The sequence below is a fragment of the Lagenorhynchus albirostris genome, chromosome 2 (assembly GCF_949774975.1).
Source record: "Lagenorhynchus albirostris chromosome 2, mLagAlb1.1, whole genome shotgun sequence".
In the NCBI taxonomy this organism is placed as follows: Eukaryota; Metazoa; Chordata; class Mammalia; order Artiodactyla; family Delphinidae; genus Lagenorhynchus; species Lagenorhynchus albirostris.
Window position 1 is genome coordinate 142,188,215 of NC_083096.1, and position 17,383 is coordinate 142,205,597.

At 41.5% G+C, this 17,383-nt stretch overlaps 1 protein-coding gene across 2 annotated transcripts in view; it reads right to left on the minus strand.

The window, feature by feature from the left end:
• Nucleotides 1–16,849, minus strand: part of SCP2 (sterol carrier protein 2) — a 164,580-nt gene extending 147,731 nt beyond the window's left edge. Inside the window, exons 1-4 of one of the 2 annotated variants that reach the window (XM_060140058.1) lie at nt 16,701–16,812; nt 16,263–16,382; nt 4,786–4,843; nt 2,241–2,312 (exon numbers count right to left, since the gene is read on the minus strand). In XM_060140058.1, coding sequence (XP_059996041.1) covers nt 2,241–2,312; nt 4,786–4,843; nt 16,263–16,316 — 184 coding nt within the window. In that variant the 5' untranslated portion in view covers nt 16,317–16,382; nt 16,701–16,812. Of the gene's footprint in view, nt 1–2,240; nt 2,313–4,785; nt 4,844–16,262; nt 16,383–16,700 lie in introns of both variants that reach the window. The other variant, XM_060140057.1, reaches the window with a different exon arrangement.
• Between the last annotated feature and the right edge of the window lie 534 nt (nt 16,850–17,383).

Below are 17,383 nucleotides of genomic sequence, written 5' to 3' on the forward strand. Positions count from 1 at the left end.
TGAGCCATGGCCGCTGGGCCTGCCCGTCCGGAGCCTGTGCTCTGCAGCGGGAGAGGTCGCAACGGTGAGAGGCCCGCGTACCGCAAAAATAAAAAACTAAACCAATTAATTAAAAGGCCATGATTTTTCTCTTCACGTAAAATTTTGTAACTTCAAAAAGTTAAAAGATTCTGCATGCCAGGGTATTCCAGAGGAATGTAATCCAAGTAAAAACACATTTGACTCCCTTTCCCAAGAAACATGTCCACCAAGGCAGACATGCTGGAACAGTATGATGGAAACACCTGAAGATACAGACACTCCAGAAGTCTTCAGGGAAAACAGTAAGGTTCAGGGCCTCCCTTTCGTAAACACATTGTGCATCTCTTTGAACTAGTAAATTTCCCTTCAAGAATTCTCTTGATATCTTGAAATCTCAAAGAAATAATCACAGATATAAATAAAGATTCATCTACAGTAATGCTTACTATAGCCTTTTATAATAACTAGAAATTAGAAATAATTTAAAATGTCCAAGAATAGGGTATCATTCCTACTGCTAAATAAACTGTAGTAAATCCCCAAGACTAGAATATCACGAGGTAATTTAAAATGCTGTAAAAAGACTGGGGACATTCTAAATGTCCATTAAAAGGGGATAGATTAAATAAATCATGAAATATCTATTCAATGGAACACTATGCTATCATTAAAAGAGACCAAGAAAGCTCCTTATGAAACAATTTGAATAGTCACCAAGAACTACTAAGTTAAAAAGAGCAAAATATAGGGACTTCCCTGGTGGTCTAGCGGTTAAGACTCCACGCTCCCAATGCAGGGGGGCCTGGGTTCAATCCCTGCTCAGGGAACTAGACCCTGCATGCTGCAACTAAAAGATCCCGCACGCCACAACTAAGATCCTGCACACGGCAACTAAGACCCAGTGCATCCAAATAAATAAGTAAATAATTTTTTAAAAAAAGCAAAATACAAAATAATGTGTATATTATCCTACCATGTGTGGAACAAAAGAAAGGGGGAGGGGGTATTTATACACCCACACATACTTAGTTTTATATGGATAAATTACCTATGAAAAGATACACTAGAAATTAGTGAAATTGCACTACTATACATAAAATAGATAAGCAACATGGATTTACTGTATAACACAGGGAACAATATTCAATGTCTTATAATAACCTATAATGGAAAATAATCTGAAAAAATATATATATAACTGAATCACCTTCCTGTACACCTGAAACTAACACAATATTATAAATCAAATATACTTCAATAAAAAAAAGAAATTAGTAAAATTGGTTGTCTAAGGAAAGGGAATCATGAGACAGGGAGACAGGAATAAGAGTGAGACTTTCCACTACATGAACATCTACCTTTTGTATTTTTTTTTTTTGCAGTACGCAGGCCTCTCACTGTTGTGGCCTCTCCCGTTGAGGAGCACAGGCTCCGGACGCGCAGGCTCAGCGGCCATGGCTCACGGGCCCAGCCGCTCCGCGGCATGTGGGATCTTCCCGGACCAGGGCATGAACCCATGTCCCCTGCATCGGCAGGCAGACTCTCAACCACTGCACCACCAGGGAAGCCCTACCTTTGTTATTTTTGTACCGTGTAAATGTTTAATCTATTCCAGAAAAAAGAAATTTGAAAAATATTAATGATGAAATGAAAGAAGACTGAATCACATGGGAAATATTGAATACAATAAAATGAGAAAAGCAGGTTACCAAAAAGTATGTAACTAGGACCTAAATTGAAGAGAAAATTATGTGCGCATACGTATTCACACATATTCATACTCACTGAAGGACCTACACCAAAAAAGTAATGGTAATAATCTCTGGATAATGAGATTACAGGTGACTTACTTTTTCTTGCGCTTTTCTGTGTTTCCTTTTTTTAATTACAATAGTATATATCATTTTTCTAATTAGAAAAAAATCTTAATGTTATTAGATACAAAAAATCAATAAATACAAATTTTAAGACAACAAAGAAAAAAAGATAAAAAGTGTTTTAATTTAATAAAAAGTGTACTGTTTTGGCAGTACAATAATGGCAAAATATATATATATATATATATATATATACACTAAACTAGGCTGACACATAAGGGAAATCTAGAAATGATGAGAATAAGACCCTGAACTCAGAGTTTTGAGGGTTAAAATTCAGAAATTCCTCTGCATTGTTTATGTAGTTGCTGTAATTTTTAGAATACATAGTTTACTACGTACCATAAACATAGCCAATACATGCCTGTTCTACTGCAGAATAAGGGATCTGTGCATCCGCTAAAGCCTTCTGGCCTATAAAAACAAAAAAAAATTATCACGTAGCACTTTGAGTAAAAATAAGTTTAGAGTTTTCCCAGAGTAAATCTACCTCTAGTTAGTCTATGTTCAATTCAAATGACAAATCCTTCATCAAATCATCTCAGACTTTCAGAAGTTATCTTACCTTTCAAAAGTTATCATTTCTTCCTCTAAGCTATTGTAACACTTTTTCATACCGCCTTTTTGATATTTAACATTTCCTATTCTAACTGTACACCTAACTATAAATATCAATATATTAAATCCCAATAGTCTTAACGCTCCTTAATGTCGAGGTGTGTTATTCATCTCTGTGTCTCTATCGTACATCTAGAGGACAAAATAGGATAGAATGTTATTGTTGAGCAGGAGTGTGGGAGCACTCATATCGTCATCTTACAAAGCCAGGATCAAGAGATGACCCTGTCTATGGAACAAGAAATGAAGCTTTAAGGATGCTATCCAAAGGTACAGAAATGACCAATGGAGGAACTGATAAAAATTATGAAAATAAACTACAAAGAGGAGAGTGGAACTTAGAGATAAGATGTAACCTAAATCCTCATCTACCATAGTGAGAAGCAAACAGATGTCTAAAACTGATAAGTCAAAAACTGGAATAAGTGTGGTGGAACAAATATTTAGAGATATGGAGATAACCACCAGAAGAACTAAAGCCAAAACCGTTAAAAGAAGTTGCCCGCTGGGGAAGGGGCCTGGGAAGTATAAGCCATCTGTGTGTGTGTGTGTGTGTGTGTTTCAACCATATGAATGTATTACTTTGAAGTTTTTTTTAACTTAAGAAGATATATGATTGATTATGGGATTGGTTTAGTCACACTAGTTATCTTTTCCCACTTAATGTCTGAGCAAAAAAATTAATGTTTTACTTATAATAATGTTGATGAGATTATGTTTAAAAGAGCATTCTCATATGCTGCTACTGAAACTAATAATGTAAACAGTCTGAAAAATAATCTGACAAGAGTCTTAAAACTGTTTATGTTCATTGTTCCAGTGAGTCTACTTCTAGGCTTTGTCCTCAACAATAACTAGAGGTGAGAACAAATATTTGTGTTCAGCAAGAAATTTACTATAATTCTTCTAAAATATCAAAAAGTTGTGAAGCAAATATCCAACAAAAATTATGGCATAAATATATAATGAAATATGCAAAAATTAATTTTTTCCAGTTTTAAGTGGAGAAATCTTTATAATAATAAGTTTTAAAAATCAGGATACAAAACTACATATAGAATATGATCCCAGATAGCCGCAGAAAAAGAAAATTAAAATAGAATACACCAAGGGAATGTAAACTGATACAGCCACTATGGAGAACAGTATGGAGGTTTCTTAAAAAACTAAAAATAGAATTACCACATGACCCAGCAATCCCACTACTGGGCATATACCCAGAGAAAACCACAATTCAAAAGGGCACGTGCACCTCAGGGTTCATTGCAGCACTATCTACAATAGCCAGGTCATGGAAGCAACCTAAATGCCCATCGACAGACAAATGGATAAAGAATATGTGGTACATATATACAATGGAATATTACTCAGCCATAAAAAGGAACAAAATTGGGTCATTTGTTGACACGTGGATGGATCTAGAGACTGTCATACAGAGTGAAGTAAGTCAGAAAGAGAAAAACAAATATTTTATATTAATGCATATATGTGGAACCTAGAAAAATGGTACAGATGAACTGGTTTGCAGAGCAGAAATTGAGACACAGATGTGGAGAACAAACGTGTGGACACCAAGGAGGAAAGCGGCGGGGGGTGGGGGTGGGGATGTGATGAATTGGGAGATTGGGATTGACATGTAAACACTGATGTGTATAAAATTGATGACTAATAAGAACCTGCTGTATAAAAAAATAAATAAAATTAAATTTAAAAATTTAAAAAAACAGAAAACCAATTTAGAAAAATAAAAAAATAAAACATTAAATGAACAGTGTCTACCCGGAAAATCAACATCAGTTAATCAAATTTCATGAACTTTCCTTTTGGGGGCAGAGATTTCTGATTCCCTGTATAGTAATATCTAAATACTGAGTTGAATGATGGAGTTGAAATGAAACCTAATTTATGAACACTGAGTGCACTAGGTACCTGTAGAGACAAGCAGTGTCTAATTAAAAACCACAGTAACCCTTTTTGGGTTGCTGGCAGCAAGCTGGCAAGAATAGGAGGAAGGGGAAGGCTTCCTAGGAGGAGGACTGTACCTGAACAACTTCATGGGACCACCGAGCTCCCAAGGTCTCCATGAGTGGGAAGCCTGTATTCCCCAGCACTCCCTTAAACAGCTGATACCTAAGCTTAGACTGCTTGGCCTTGAACTTAAAACATCTCCTTTGACCCAGCTTCCTGTTAAGGTTGCAAGGCTGCTCCACGATCAAGACAGACCACACAATAAACTACAATGTTCAAGGATCTGAATGTTCTATATTACCTGCTTCCTTTGCCAAGTCAGGGTAGTCTCTTGAATTCTCAACTCCAGGCTTTGTGAACTAGAAATATAGGAGATAATAAATAGAAACAAATATAGTTAGATTTTTTCACAACAGAGAACTGCAGAAATTCATTCATCTATTCATTTAAACAAAAACATACTGAGCACCTATCATGTTTCTGGACTCTGATAATAAATAATATACAGTTCGTACCCTCCGGGAGCTTAGCATCTAATGGAAAACAGGCAATTACACCACAGTGTCATAAGTACAGAATGATTTGGGAGAGACAATTACCCAGCTTTGGAGGACTAGAAAGGCTTCCCAGAGGAACTGATGTTTAAATTAAGTCTTTAAGGATGAGTAGGAATTAGCCAAGTGAAAGAAAAGGAAATTCTAGAGCAAAGGCCTGGAAATGACAGAATATAACAGATTTACATGCAAACAATTTTATATTGCAGAGCCTGAAACATGATTTGAAATGGCAAGTGATAAGGACAGAAAAATGACTGAGGACCAAACGATGATAATTACTAATATTTATTGGGCACTTACTGTTGTTACTCACTGTACTAAGAACTTCACATGTATTAACTTGTTTAATCCTCACAACAGCCCTCAGAGGTAGGTACTACTCTTATCACCATTTTAAGATAAGAAAACAAGGGCAGAGATTAAGTCACTTGCCCAAGGATACACAGCTAATAATTAGTGGAGCTGAAACTTCAACCTGGTTCTAGAGCCTATTCACAAGTGACCTTATATGCCCTCCTATGACACCCGGGCTTTATCCTGAAGACAGTGGATTTAAAAAAAAAAAAAAAAGACTGAAATAAACAATGAGATACACCACAACACCAAACACTGACAGGATGTGGAGCAGCAGGAACTCTCATTCACTGCTGGTGGAATACAAAATGGTACAGCCACTGTGGAAGACAGTTCGGCAGTTTCATACAAAACTAAACATCCTCTTAACATATGATCCAGCAGTTGTGCTCCTTGGTATTTACCAAATGAGTTTAAAACTTATGTTGACACAAAAACCTGCACATGGATATTTACAGTAGCTTTATTTATTATTGTTTAAATTTATTTATTTATTTATTTTTGGTTGCACTGGGTCTTCATTGCTGCACGTGGGCTTTCTCTAGTTGTGGCAAGCAGGGGCTACTCTTCCTTGCCGTGCATGGGCTTCTCATTGCGGTGGCTTGCCCTTGTTGTGCAGCACAGCCTCTAGGCGCGCAGGCTTCAGTAGTTGTGGCATGCGGGCTCAGTAGTTGTGCCTTGCAGGCTCTAGAGCACAGGCTCAGTAGTTGAGGCGCATGGGCTTAGTTACTCCACGGCATGTGGAATCTTCCCAGACCAGGGCTCGAACCCGTGTCCCCTGCATTGGCAGGCGGATTCTTAACCACTGCGCCGCCAGGGAAGCCCTATAGTAGCTTTATTTATAATTGCCAAATTTGGAAGCAACCAAGATGTCTTTAGCAGGTGAAAGGTTAAATAAACTGTAGTAAAACCAGACAATGGAATATTATTCAGCACTAAAAAGATATGAGCTACCAAACCACAGAAAGACATGGAGGAATTTTAAATGTATATTACTAAGTGAAGAAGCCAATCTGAAATGGCTACATATTGTATGATTCCAACTACATGACATTCTGGAAAAGGCAAAACTATGGAGACAGTAAAAAAAAATTAGTTGTTGTCAGGGACTGAGGGAAGGGAGGGATGAAGAGGCAGAGCAAGAGGATTTCAGGGCAGTGAAACTATTCTGTATGATGATGTAATGTATACGTGTCACCACATATGTGTCTAAACCCATAGAATATACAACACCAAGAGTGAACCCTAATGTAAACTATGGACTTTGAGTGATAATGATGTGTCAATGCAGGTTCACTGACTATAACATATGTGCCACTCTAATGCTGATCATTGATAGTGGGCAAGGCTTTCCGGCAGGGTCGGGGGCAGTGAGTATGTAGGAACCCTCTGTACTTTCTGCTCAATTTTGCTGTGAACCTAAAACTGCTTTGAAAAATAAAGCCCTACTTTAAAAAGAGAGAGACAGAGAGACTGGGCCGAGAAGACGTGCACGTTAGATCGTTCTAAATGCAATGTTGAGAAATGAATGAACGGAGCAAGGCTGGAGGCAGTGAGACCAAATGGCATAATTCTGAAATAGCCCAAGTGAGAGTTAACTAAGATAGCAGCAGAAAGAATGGAAAGAAGCAAAGAGACTTGAGAAACATAAGTGAAGTAAAATCTACCAAATACAGTGATCAATTAGATAAGATGGAGTGGTCTGCTAGTCAGAGGTTGTGCTAATGAGAAATGGCTTTCAAAAATTTTTAACTGCAAACCACGATAACATACATGACCCAGTAGACACATAGTGAAGCAAAATTTTCATGAAATACTTATCCTTGTTATATTGATACAGTATTTTTGATTCTATTTCAATTTTTTTAATGCTAGAGGCAACCTTCTAAACAGACGTCACTACCCCTGCAATGGATCACAAAACCCAGTTTGAAACACTGTATAGATACTAGACTTAAATGCCACACTTTATTACACAGTGCCGAAATACATCTGTTGAACTGAACCAAAACAAAACGTTTAACATTTGTTCCTATCTCTTACCCACCCCAATTCTTCATAACTTCTGAATTAGGGAATCCTTCATAATTCCCTAATTCAGCAGCCCCAAATTACCTATTTCGCCTGTAGTTACTCTTCAGTTCACTAATTACAATCAGAGCATGTAGTAGAGAGAGCACTTACTGTAAGGAGAGAGTACTGTGCTACTAGGCTCCACCAAGTAATACCTATTAATAACCACATTATCATCCAGGTAGTGAAATGACTGCACTTTCTCATTTCTTACTGAAATCAAGGCAGTTTTTAAAAGATTAGTCAAGCAAATAAACCCATACAACATTACTCCTTCAAAATGAAAAGCATGTTTAGGTGGAAACTACCAAATGTCCATTAACAATAAATTGAATGTATTATGGAACGTTCACACAATGGACTATGTTACCTCAATGAGAATGAACAATCTATAACTACACATAAAATTAAGGATGAATCCCAGAGACATAATGTTGAATGAAAAAGCCAAAACTAATCTATGATATTAAAGGTCAGAAGTCAGGATAATGGTAACCCTTTGCAGGCAAGGAGTCAGTGACTGGAAGAAGGCACAGAGTAATTTCTGAGGTGCTGGTAATGTTCTGTTTACATTTGCTTTTTAGTTTTTATTTTTTTAATATAAAATAAAAATAAAAACCTACCTCAAGGCCTATAATAAAAACAGCAATCTTGTTCCACTACTCTCCACCCACTAGTCTTACTTGCTCCCAAAACATCCATTTTCAATTCTTTTAGATATTTCTTCTTTTATAAAATGTCATGTTTCTAAATATTCTTATACTATTATTTCTTTATCAATGTAAGAAATTATATCATAGTCTCTAATAAGGGCCAATGAGAATTAGGTCTCTCAGGCCACTTCACATATACATTTACAGTTCTCCCATCCTCCTTATACAGTTGAATCACAATTTTTTTTATTAAATCAGTATGTAGTGCTTACCTTATAAAGTTAATGTTTCTTAGTATTGGGCTAGGTTGTATACTATGATTACATGTGCTTTATTGTACAATTTTGTTTTGCTTTGTTTTTCCTGGAGTTAACTGCCTCATTTTTAAAGTTTTAACCTTTTTATTGTAAATAACAGAGATACAGAAAACCACACACACACACACACACACACACACACACACACACATCTCCTAATGAATTATTTTAAGGCAAACACTCTTGTAACCATTGACAAAGATTCTCTCCTTTACCAAATTCTAGCCAAGCTCCTCTGAGTCCTCTTCTCTACTAGGTCTCAACCTTGGCCTAAAAACTTAAACACTAACGTAGTTTTTATGAGTTCTAACTTGCTCAAGGCCAGGTCCCTAGGAGGACCCTAGCCCCACTTAAAGCACCTGCCTGAGAAAACTCAAGGCTGTCAAAAGAATTTACTGCTTCTTCCAGCCAACACCTGAATACAGGGCTGGTCTCCCAGTCTCTGTGGGAGGGTAGGAGCCTAAGCTTGGGTAAGCACCGGTTAGCAAATCCAGATGGGTTTCATGTGAACTAGCCTCCCCTCTCCCCACTTTATGTAAGTTTTCACTTCCCTGACCCTACAGCTGGCCCTCTGCATCCGTGGGTTCTGCATTCACAGATACAGAGGGCCAACTAAGGGGACTGAGCGTCCATGGATCCTGGTATCCAAGAGAGATCCTGGAACCAATCCCCCTGGGATACCAAGGGACTACTGTATTGTGTCCCTACTCACCACCCTCCCTATTCCCTTATTATCCCTTTAAAATACCCAGTCACATCTGTATAAAGTTAGTTCAGTTCACACTGGACTTTTTCCCTTTTGCAATAGCATATTACTAATTAAAATCTGTCCTAACACTTTACCTAGTGTCTACCTTTATCTTTGACACCAACCACCCAGACTAAAAAATTGAACCCTGCCTGCCCCTCCACAAACTCCTCTAAGCACTCTGTTCCAATCTCAACCCCACTCCACCCCCAAAGTAATTATTATCCTGATTCTTACAATAATCACTTCCTTTTAGTATTTCATAGTTTTATCACCCAAGTGTCTATCTGTAGACACTATTGTTCAGCCCTTTTTTAAAGTGTTTATAGGCCTTTCAAATTCTCTTTTAATCTACAGGTTCCCCTCCACTACTTTCTTTTCCTCTCAATACATCTGTTAAAGAACCCAGAGCATTTGGCCTGTAGCTTCCCACAGTCTGGATTTTGTAGATTGCATACTCATGCAGTTCAACATGTTCCTCTGTTCTCTTTATTTCCCACACATTGGCAGCTGGATCCAGAAGCTTGCAGACTCACATTCTATCTCCCTGACAAAACTATAGGTAGTGGTGTATTCTTTCATAAGGAAGCATATAACACCTGGTTATTTTTTGCTCTTTGTGTTTCTAACAGTTGTTGGTGCTCAATGACTAGATCCAGCAATTCTCAAAACTTCTCGGTCTCAAGACCACTTTAAACTCTTAAAAGATCACTGAAGATACCAAAGGGCTTTTGACTATGAGGATTATATTTACCAGTATTTACCCTCTTGGCACTTAAAATAGGACATTTAAAAATAACTTTTAATTCACTCAAAAAAAAAAAACCATTACATGTTAACATAAATAATTTTTATGAAAAATAACTATATCTCCCCCTCAAAAAAGTGATGAGTGGCATCGTTTTGCATTTCTGCAATTCTTTTTTTTTTTTGGCTGTACTGGGTCTTTGTTGCTGCACACAGGCTTTCTCTAGTTGCAGCGAGTGAGCGGGGGCTACTCTTCGTTGCGGTCGCGGGCTTCTCATCACGGTGGTTTCTCTTGTGGAGCACAGGCTCTAGGTGCACGGTCTTCAGTAGCTGCAGCACGCGGACTCAGTAGTTGTGGCACGCAGGCCCTAGAGCACGCGGTCTTCAGTAGTTGCAGCTCACGGACTCTAGAGCGCAGGCTCAGTAGTTGTGGCTCATAGGCTTAACTGCTCCATGGCATATGGGATCTTCCCGGACCTAGAATTGAACCCATGTCCCCTGCATTGGCAGGCGGATTCTTAACCACTGCATCATCAAGGAAGTCCCCTGCAATTCTCTTTATTTTCTGGTTTAACAGGAGGCAGCTGAATTCTCACAGCTGATTCTTCATTCAGCATTTGGTGTTATGCTGTTTTGGCTGACGTCTATGAAGTAAATCTGACCTCACACAGATATGTGATTGGAAAAGGGAGGAGCATTTTAATAGCCTTTTTAGATAATTGTGGATATTCTTTTATACTACACTAAAATTTGACAAGTGGGAGTTTCTTACAGGTTAGTTGCAATGTTGAATTTAAAACAATATCAATGAACTTTTCATATTCTTGTTATATTCAAGTCCATTAAAATCTTGCACTTTTTTTTTTTCCAAAACCAAATTTTACTTAAAGCACAAATACATTACTTTTTGCAAAGAGATTCATGACACAGGACTAGACAGTGAGGTCAGATAGCCACTTAGCACACGTTTAAGTCCACGGCGCCTCCTAGGAACTGAGGGAGTGGCCCCATGTCCCTGGATACAGCTGTCTGGGCTGATTCTAGGGGGTGACAGAGTTCAGGCTGAAGTTTAATGCCTTAAGTACTGGCTTCACTTGAGTACCACACAGTGGCAGCTCTTGGCATTATTAAAAAGGAAGCAACGCACTAAAGGGAAGGTACAGACGGGTTTGGTGAATGACTAATTCTCATTACATAAACAGGCAAACTTAAGTTACCATATCAGCTATTCTAACATCTGTATAGAAATTCCCAGGAAGATGTGTCCCTCAAGGCTAATTGTAAACCAGGATGTACATTTTGGAAGTCGGTCCCTTGCAGTGCCTGTAACGGAAGTGTCCTGGAGATGCTGTGGTGGCAGGACAGGTCACTTTGCAGAAGAGTTGCCTGGGTCCTAGCAGCTTCATCCTTCAAGCCCCACTTGGTGCACACTGGGTTTGGGGGCCGTCTTGGGGAGGACAGGGAAGAGGCACTCCTCAATAAATAAGGTCGGGAAACAGACTTGGGCTTCACACTCCATCCTGCAGTCCCCCTTAGCCCAAGCAAGTGACTGAGGAAGAAGGAACAGCAGCCAGCGGGGTGGGAGTGGCCGTCCCACACCCCTGCTGGGGTCTCAGCTGAGTTGCTGGTGGTTGAGTGCTCTGATGATGGCTGGCATCTCCTTTCTGCAAAAGCATCAGTCCACACGGGTAGGATGCAGGGTGGGGCTGTCCCGGAGCCCCTCCAGTGACAGGTTTAATGGACAGCAGTAGGGAAGCAGCTTAATGGCCCAGCCAACACAGTCCTTCTTGAGAGCAGCTGACCCGTGAAGGAGAAGCTCTAGTCCTCGGTCTTCAGTGTTTCTGGTGGGGCAGCAAACAGAAGAACTGGGCGACACGTAGCATGGAGAAGCTGATGTGCTGGGCACAGACCTGCCCAGAAGGACAATGAACAGCTCTTGGGATCTGCCTGGTGTGGCGGGCTGCTCCAGCCAAGGTGGCTTCCACTTCCTGCCTGGGAGGAAGAAGGCATGGGCTCCCGCCCTTGTGGGGAGGCAAGACGTGAAGTGGTCTGTCTCCTTCCTGCTGAAGGGTCAAGTGTGGGTCAAGTCACAACTTCAGCAGACCTCGTTTAACCAGTTTTTGTTCTCTTACAAAAAAAAGAAAAAAAAGACCCACAGAACCAAAGCCTACATGACAATAAATATGGTTTTTCTCCATAATATTGCTTAGGAAGATCAAGAGCCCGCAATCCAGTCATCCTGAAGGTCCCAACTATCACAGGCAAGTGGGGTTTTCCTGGTGAGACGGATCCCTGCGTGGAGTGGGTCGGTGTCTGTGCCGAGAGGCCTGCTGGGGTGCGTGACACCCGGGGCATTGACGTGATCCTCAGAAGAACAGAGGTCCGAGAGTAAAAATGACATCAAAAGCAACCAGGCGTCTGCTCTCCTTGCCTTAGGCTGACGCCAGAGCTCTGTTTGTGGAGGCGGGCGGACACCCCCGAGAGGCTGGGCTGGGCTGGAGCCAGGCCAAGATGGGGCAGGGGTCCCACAGTGCGAAAACCCCAAACAGCCGAGATTGAGGCGCCAACAGGTTAACGCCAGCACTCCAGCCATGCAGTGAGATCTGGAGACCCAGGTCTCCAGGAGACGCTGGTGCGGTGTCTGTGATGGCAGCGGAAGGCTGGGTGATGCAAAGAGGAGAAACGCTGTAAAGTCAGGATTCACCACCACGCATCGTGAATCAAAGTCCGGGTGCCAGACCAGTCGCAGGCACGGAAAAAAAGAACAAAACCCCACATTTTGTGCACGGAAGAATGCAGGAGGGTTCTCAGAAACACCGTGGTGGTCTGGTATGCTTTGGAATGGAAGCAATATCCCTCCAAGGAAGCAAGAAAATCCTGCACTTTGAGTGGAGTGGTAATCTGGCTTTTCTCTGGAGCCATTTCACATAATTTTCCAAACCTCTGCCAGGAAGCTGGTATGTGTCTGATTGCCAGTGTTCTGGGAACAGGGCTGGGAAGTACCATCATTTAGTATACAGAATTTCACTTGATTCCCTTTTTTTCAACTTGGGCCTCACTCCCGCCTTCCACTAAGCCTAATGGTCAGATGATTCTAGAGACTCATCTGTTCAGTTTCTCCAGAAAACAAGCCTCCAATACCCTGACAAGGAAGGGATAGTCACCTAGTGGTAAAAAGGATCTTGGAATCCAATTATTCCATAGAAGTGTTTTCCTTCCCTCCTCTCATCCCCACCTTACTTGGCATCTAGTACATGCTGGTTCTGAGCCTTCTGGAGTTCTGCAGGAAGACCCAGCCAGTATAACCCCTCTCCAGGAACTTGGGTTGTGGGTTTCTCTGTTCTGAGTCAATGACCACTTTTCCATCAGCTTTTAATCATCCAATGTTCTTCTGACATCTTTCTGCTATTGTTTCCTCTCCTAGTCACTTCACCCTTACTGTCATTTTAGTGGTATTTGGAAAACACCAATAGAGATAAATTCGTATTTTCAACCTGCCATGCTTATCCAAATGTCCTAATACATCATATTTAAATTACCTGTTTATCCTTTCCTCCTCCATATTATACATTCCTTAAGAACAGGAACCTTGCTTTTTTCATCTTTGTACTCCTAGCATATAGCACATACTATGTTTATTGAATATATGCTTAAATGATGAATTAACTACCCTATAACATTAACGTGTGTTAGAGATAGCATGAAAGAAACATGAGATTTTAAGTAATGCAGTTTCAAAATTTGGGAGCAGTATCAAGATAGATAAATTACTTAGCCCCTCTAAGCCACAAAGATGCACAATAAAATGTGGATAATAATAATCCCTTATGTGGTGAGGATTAAACACGATAATGTAATATTTTATTTATTTATTTATTTTGTAATATTTTTTTAAACCGTAGGTTTGTAGAGTGTGACAAAATTAATTGTAAGCATTGTGGGTTGTGATCAGCATTTTAAAAAATGAAACAAAATAGGAAATATCAAGAGTTCATCACACATAATAAGTGTTGCTTTAGCAAGCTTGTTTCAGTTTTGTGAGTGCATGTGTGTACGGAGTTGTGATGTAAGATATATTTCTTTCTGTGGGCTGTGGAATTATATATAAAAGTATAGAAAAATCAAATCCTTAATTATATGGTCCTGACTATAATGGCACCAGAATTTCTAAAAAAAAAGTGGCCAACGTAACTTAGAGCAGTCTGGGGAAGTTTTATGAAAATACAGGACTTGGACTCTTGCTATAGACTGAATGTCTGTACCCTCTCAAAATTCATATATTGATATCTAACTCACAAATCTAATTCTTCATTTTTGGAAGTGGGGCCTTTGGGAAGCCATGCAGATGGAGCCCTCAGGAATGGGATTAGTGCTCTTATAAAAAAGAGCCCAGAGAGTTCCCTTGCCCCTTCTGCCATAGACAGCTGTCTATGAACCAGAGAGCAGGACCTCACCATGCACCAAATCAGCCTGTGCCTTGATCTTGAACTTCCCAGCCTCCAGAACTGTGAGAAATAAATATTTCTTGCTTAAGCCACCCAGTCTAAGGTATTGCAGTTATACAGCCCTAACCGACTAAGACAGACCAGTTCTTGAAGACAGCCAGAATTTAAATTGATGAAAAGAGGGCATATCAGGAGGTAGGCAGCATAAGCAAAGGGACTCGGCCTGCTGTCAGCCAGGTAGTAGTTGTGATTTAGTTGTGTTAAAACCTCTTGACATGCATCATGCGAATTCTAATTTACCATAGGAATTAATTTCCTACACTGATAATAAAACCTCACTAAGAGAACTTCAAGTTGTCTAGGAATTCAGCTATTCAAATGAAGAACCACAACCAGTTGAGATCTACCAACAGAGCTTAAAGTATTATCTGCTAAATTTCTCCCTCTTCATTAAACCCTCCCCCAAGTTCCAAAAGATCAAACCCAGAGAGAAGTACATTGGCCTAGTAAGCACATCAATAAAGCTGCTCTCCATAGTCCCAATCTCTTCCCTGAAGATTGTAACTAACACCTCCCACACCTCCACCTCTCAACTTGAGGAAACATAAATACATCTCCTACTTCCCAAAGCTCAGTGCTTTTCTATATAGCCAATATAACCAGACATGTAACAGCCAGTGGTGGAGGATCTGACTGTATTTATACCGTACTTTAAAAGGTTTTACTGTCTACCTATACCAGAAGTTCCCTTTCCCATGAAACAATAGACGATCTCCAAGTATCTGCTTCATAACGTATTAGCTGACTTTTCTACTTACATGTCTTTATTGCTTTGTGTACTCTCAGCCCACTGGGTAAGATAAAAACAAGTTTAAGGCTGTTTTCTCAGAAAGAGAACTTCCCCTAGGAACTCTCTTTCATAAAGCATATCCATTTAATATTGTTCAACTAACATTCACTGAGGTCTTCAGGCACAAGGCATTTTCAAGGTGCTAGAGGTACAGCAATGAATTAGACATGGTACTCACCTTGGAGGAGCTTACGTGCAAAAGAAGAATATAGACATAAAAACAGAATTTCAGGATAAAACAGTAAGTACTAAGTTAACATGTGGGAAAGTCAGGAGGATCAGAGGAGGCTTCTTGGAGAAGGTTTGAATTGATCTTTTAAAAATGTAAATAAGGGCTTCCCTGGGGGTGCAGTGGTTAAGAATCTGCCTGCCAGTGCAGGGCACGTGGGTTCGAGCCCTGGTCCGGGAAGATCCCACATGCCATGGAGCAATTAAGCCCGTGCACCGTAACTACTGAGCCTGTGCTCTAGAGCCCGCGAGCCACAACTACTGAGCCCACGTGCCACAACTACTGAAGCCCATGCAGCTAGAGCCCGTGCTCCACAACGAGAAGCCACCGCAGTGAGAAGCCCACGCACAACAACAAAGAGTAGCCCCTGCTCGCCACAACTAGAGAAAAGCCCACGTGCAGCAACGAAGACCCAACGCAGCCAAAAATAAATAATTTTTAAAAATAAAAATGCAAATAAGTTAACCAGTGAAAACAAACGGTCTTAAGTAGTGGGAAAAACAGAAAGCAAAGCAACAGAGGCATAAAAAAGTTTGGGGTGAAACTAAAAGCAGTTTGGCATCACTAGAGCACAGAGGTGGTGAGGATGTCAAGAAGGGAGACTGTAGGAGTCTCTGGCCTCCTGAGTACCAAGAAGAGTATCACTTGAGGAACAACAAATGTCGGAGGATCCAGAAAACCTGCCACCTGTGCCGAGACGCTGAGCATCACTAATGATTCTCCTCCTTATCTACACTGGAACTGTCCCTGAGAAGGGATCCTACAAGGAGTATTCCTGGAAGTGCAGACTGGCGACATTCACAACCTGCTTTCCTTTCGGGTGTGAGGCGGACCTTGCCTCCGTCAGAGGTCCACACATCTTAGGATTCCACCCAGATTCAAAGGAGGTGCGGACTTTGGGTCATCTTGGGGCGTCCTCCACAAACTGCGCCCCAGGGAGAAAAGGAAAAAATGAGGAAGATATGGCCGCTGGAACAACCCTGCGATATTACGATCCCGCAGACACGCCCTACATCACAACCCACCCGAGTCGCCACTCTGATGCCCCCAGGGCCAAGAAGCCAAGCTGGGCGGTGGGATGCCCCGGGCGCCCTCCGGGTAGGAAGGACAAACCGACGCACGGCCCCAAATCTGATTCTCCCCCGCCCCACCCCCGGTTCCCGGTCACCTCGAATCTCCCCAGGCCTCACCCAGACAGAGCAGAGCAGGGAGCCCGCCTCCGGGGACACGCGGCTCTGCTTACCTTGGTCATCCCAACGCCCACCACAAACACCCGCTTCCGGAGCGGACACTGTGAGATGTCCACATGCATGGCTCGGACACTTCTGGGCACGGGAGCCGCAGCTAACGTAGGAACGACTGGCCTAACGAGCGCGCAGAGCTATTGAAACCTCTGCTGCGCCGGAGCAATTAGAACCGGGGGCGGGGCGGGAGGCGGCCAGGGGGCGGGGCGGGCAGGCGTGGGCGCGCGCGCGTGCGCGTACACTGAGGCGCCTGCGACGTGGCCGTATGGTCGTCTGGCGGGGCGGCGCGGGTTAGGGAACCCTTTGGGGACAAGGCTGGAGTTCACAGGTGGGCTCGAGACCCAGGCCCCCTCAGCCCTTGCAAAAAAGCTCTATAGCCTGGTACCAGCCGCTCAGGTTTAGGTTCTCTATGCTGAGAGGGAGTGTGGCGTGGAGCAAGGCCTGAGGCTGAGGGCAGGGCTTGGCCAGAAACCGGACTCACAAAAGGGTAGCCTCAGGAAGAATTTCGGAGTGTTGGAGTTGTTCTGTATCCTATTGGTCGTCGTAGTTAAAAGAGTCACTGCACGTGTAAAACAAATAGGACTGTACACTGGGGGAGGGGGGACGGATTTTATTACATGAATGTCTAAAACGAAAACCAAAGTTCTGTCACTAGCTCTGTGACCTTTTTTAACCTCTCTGA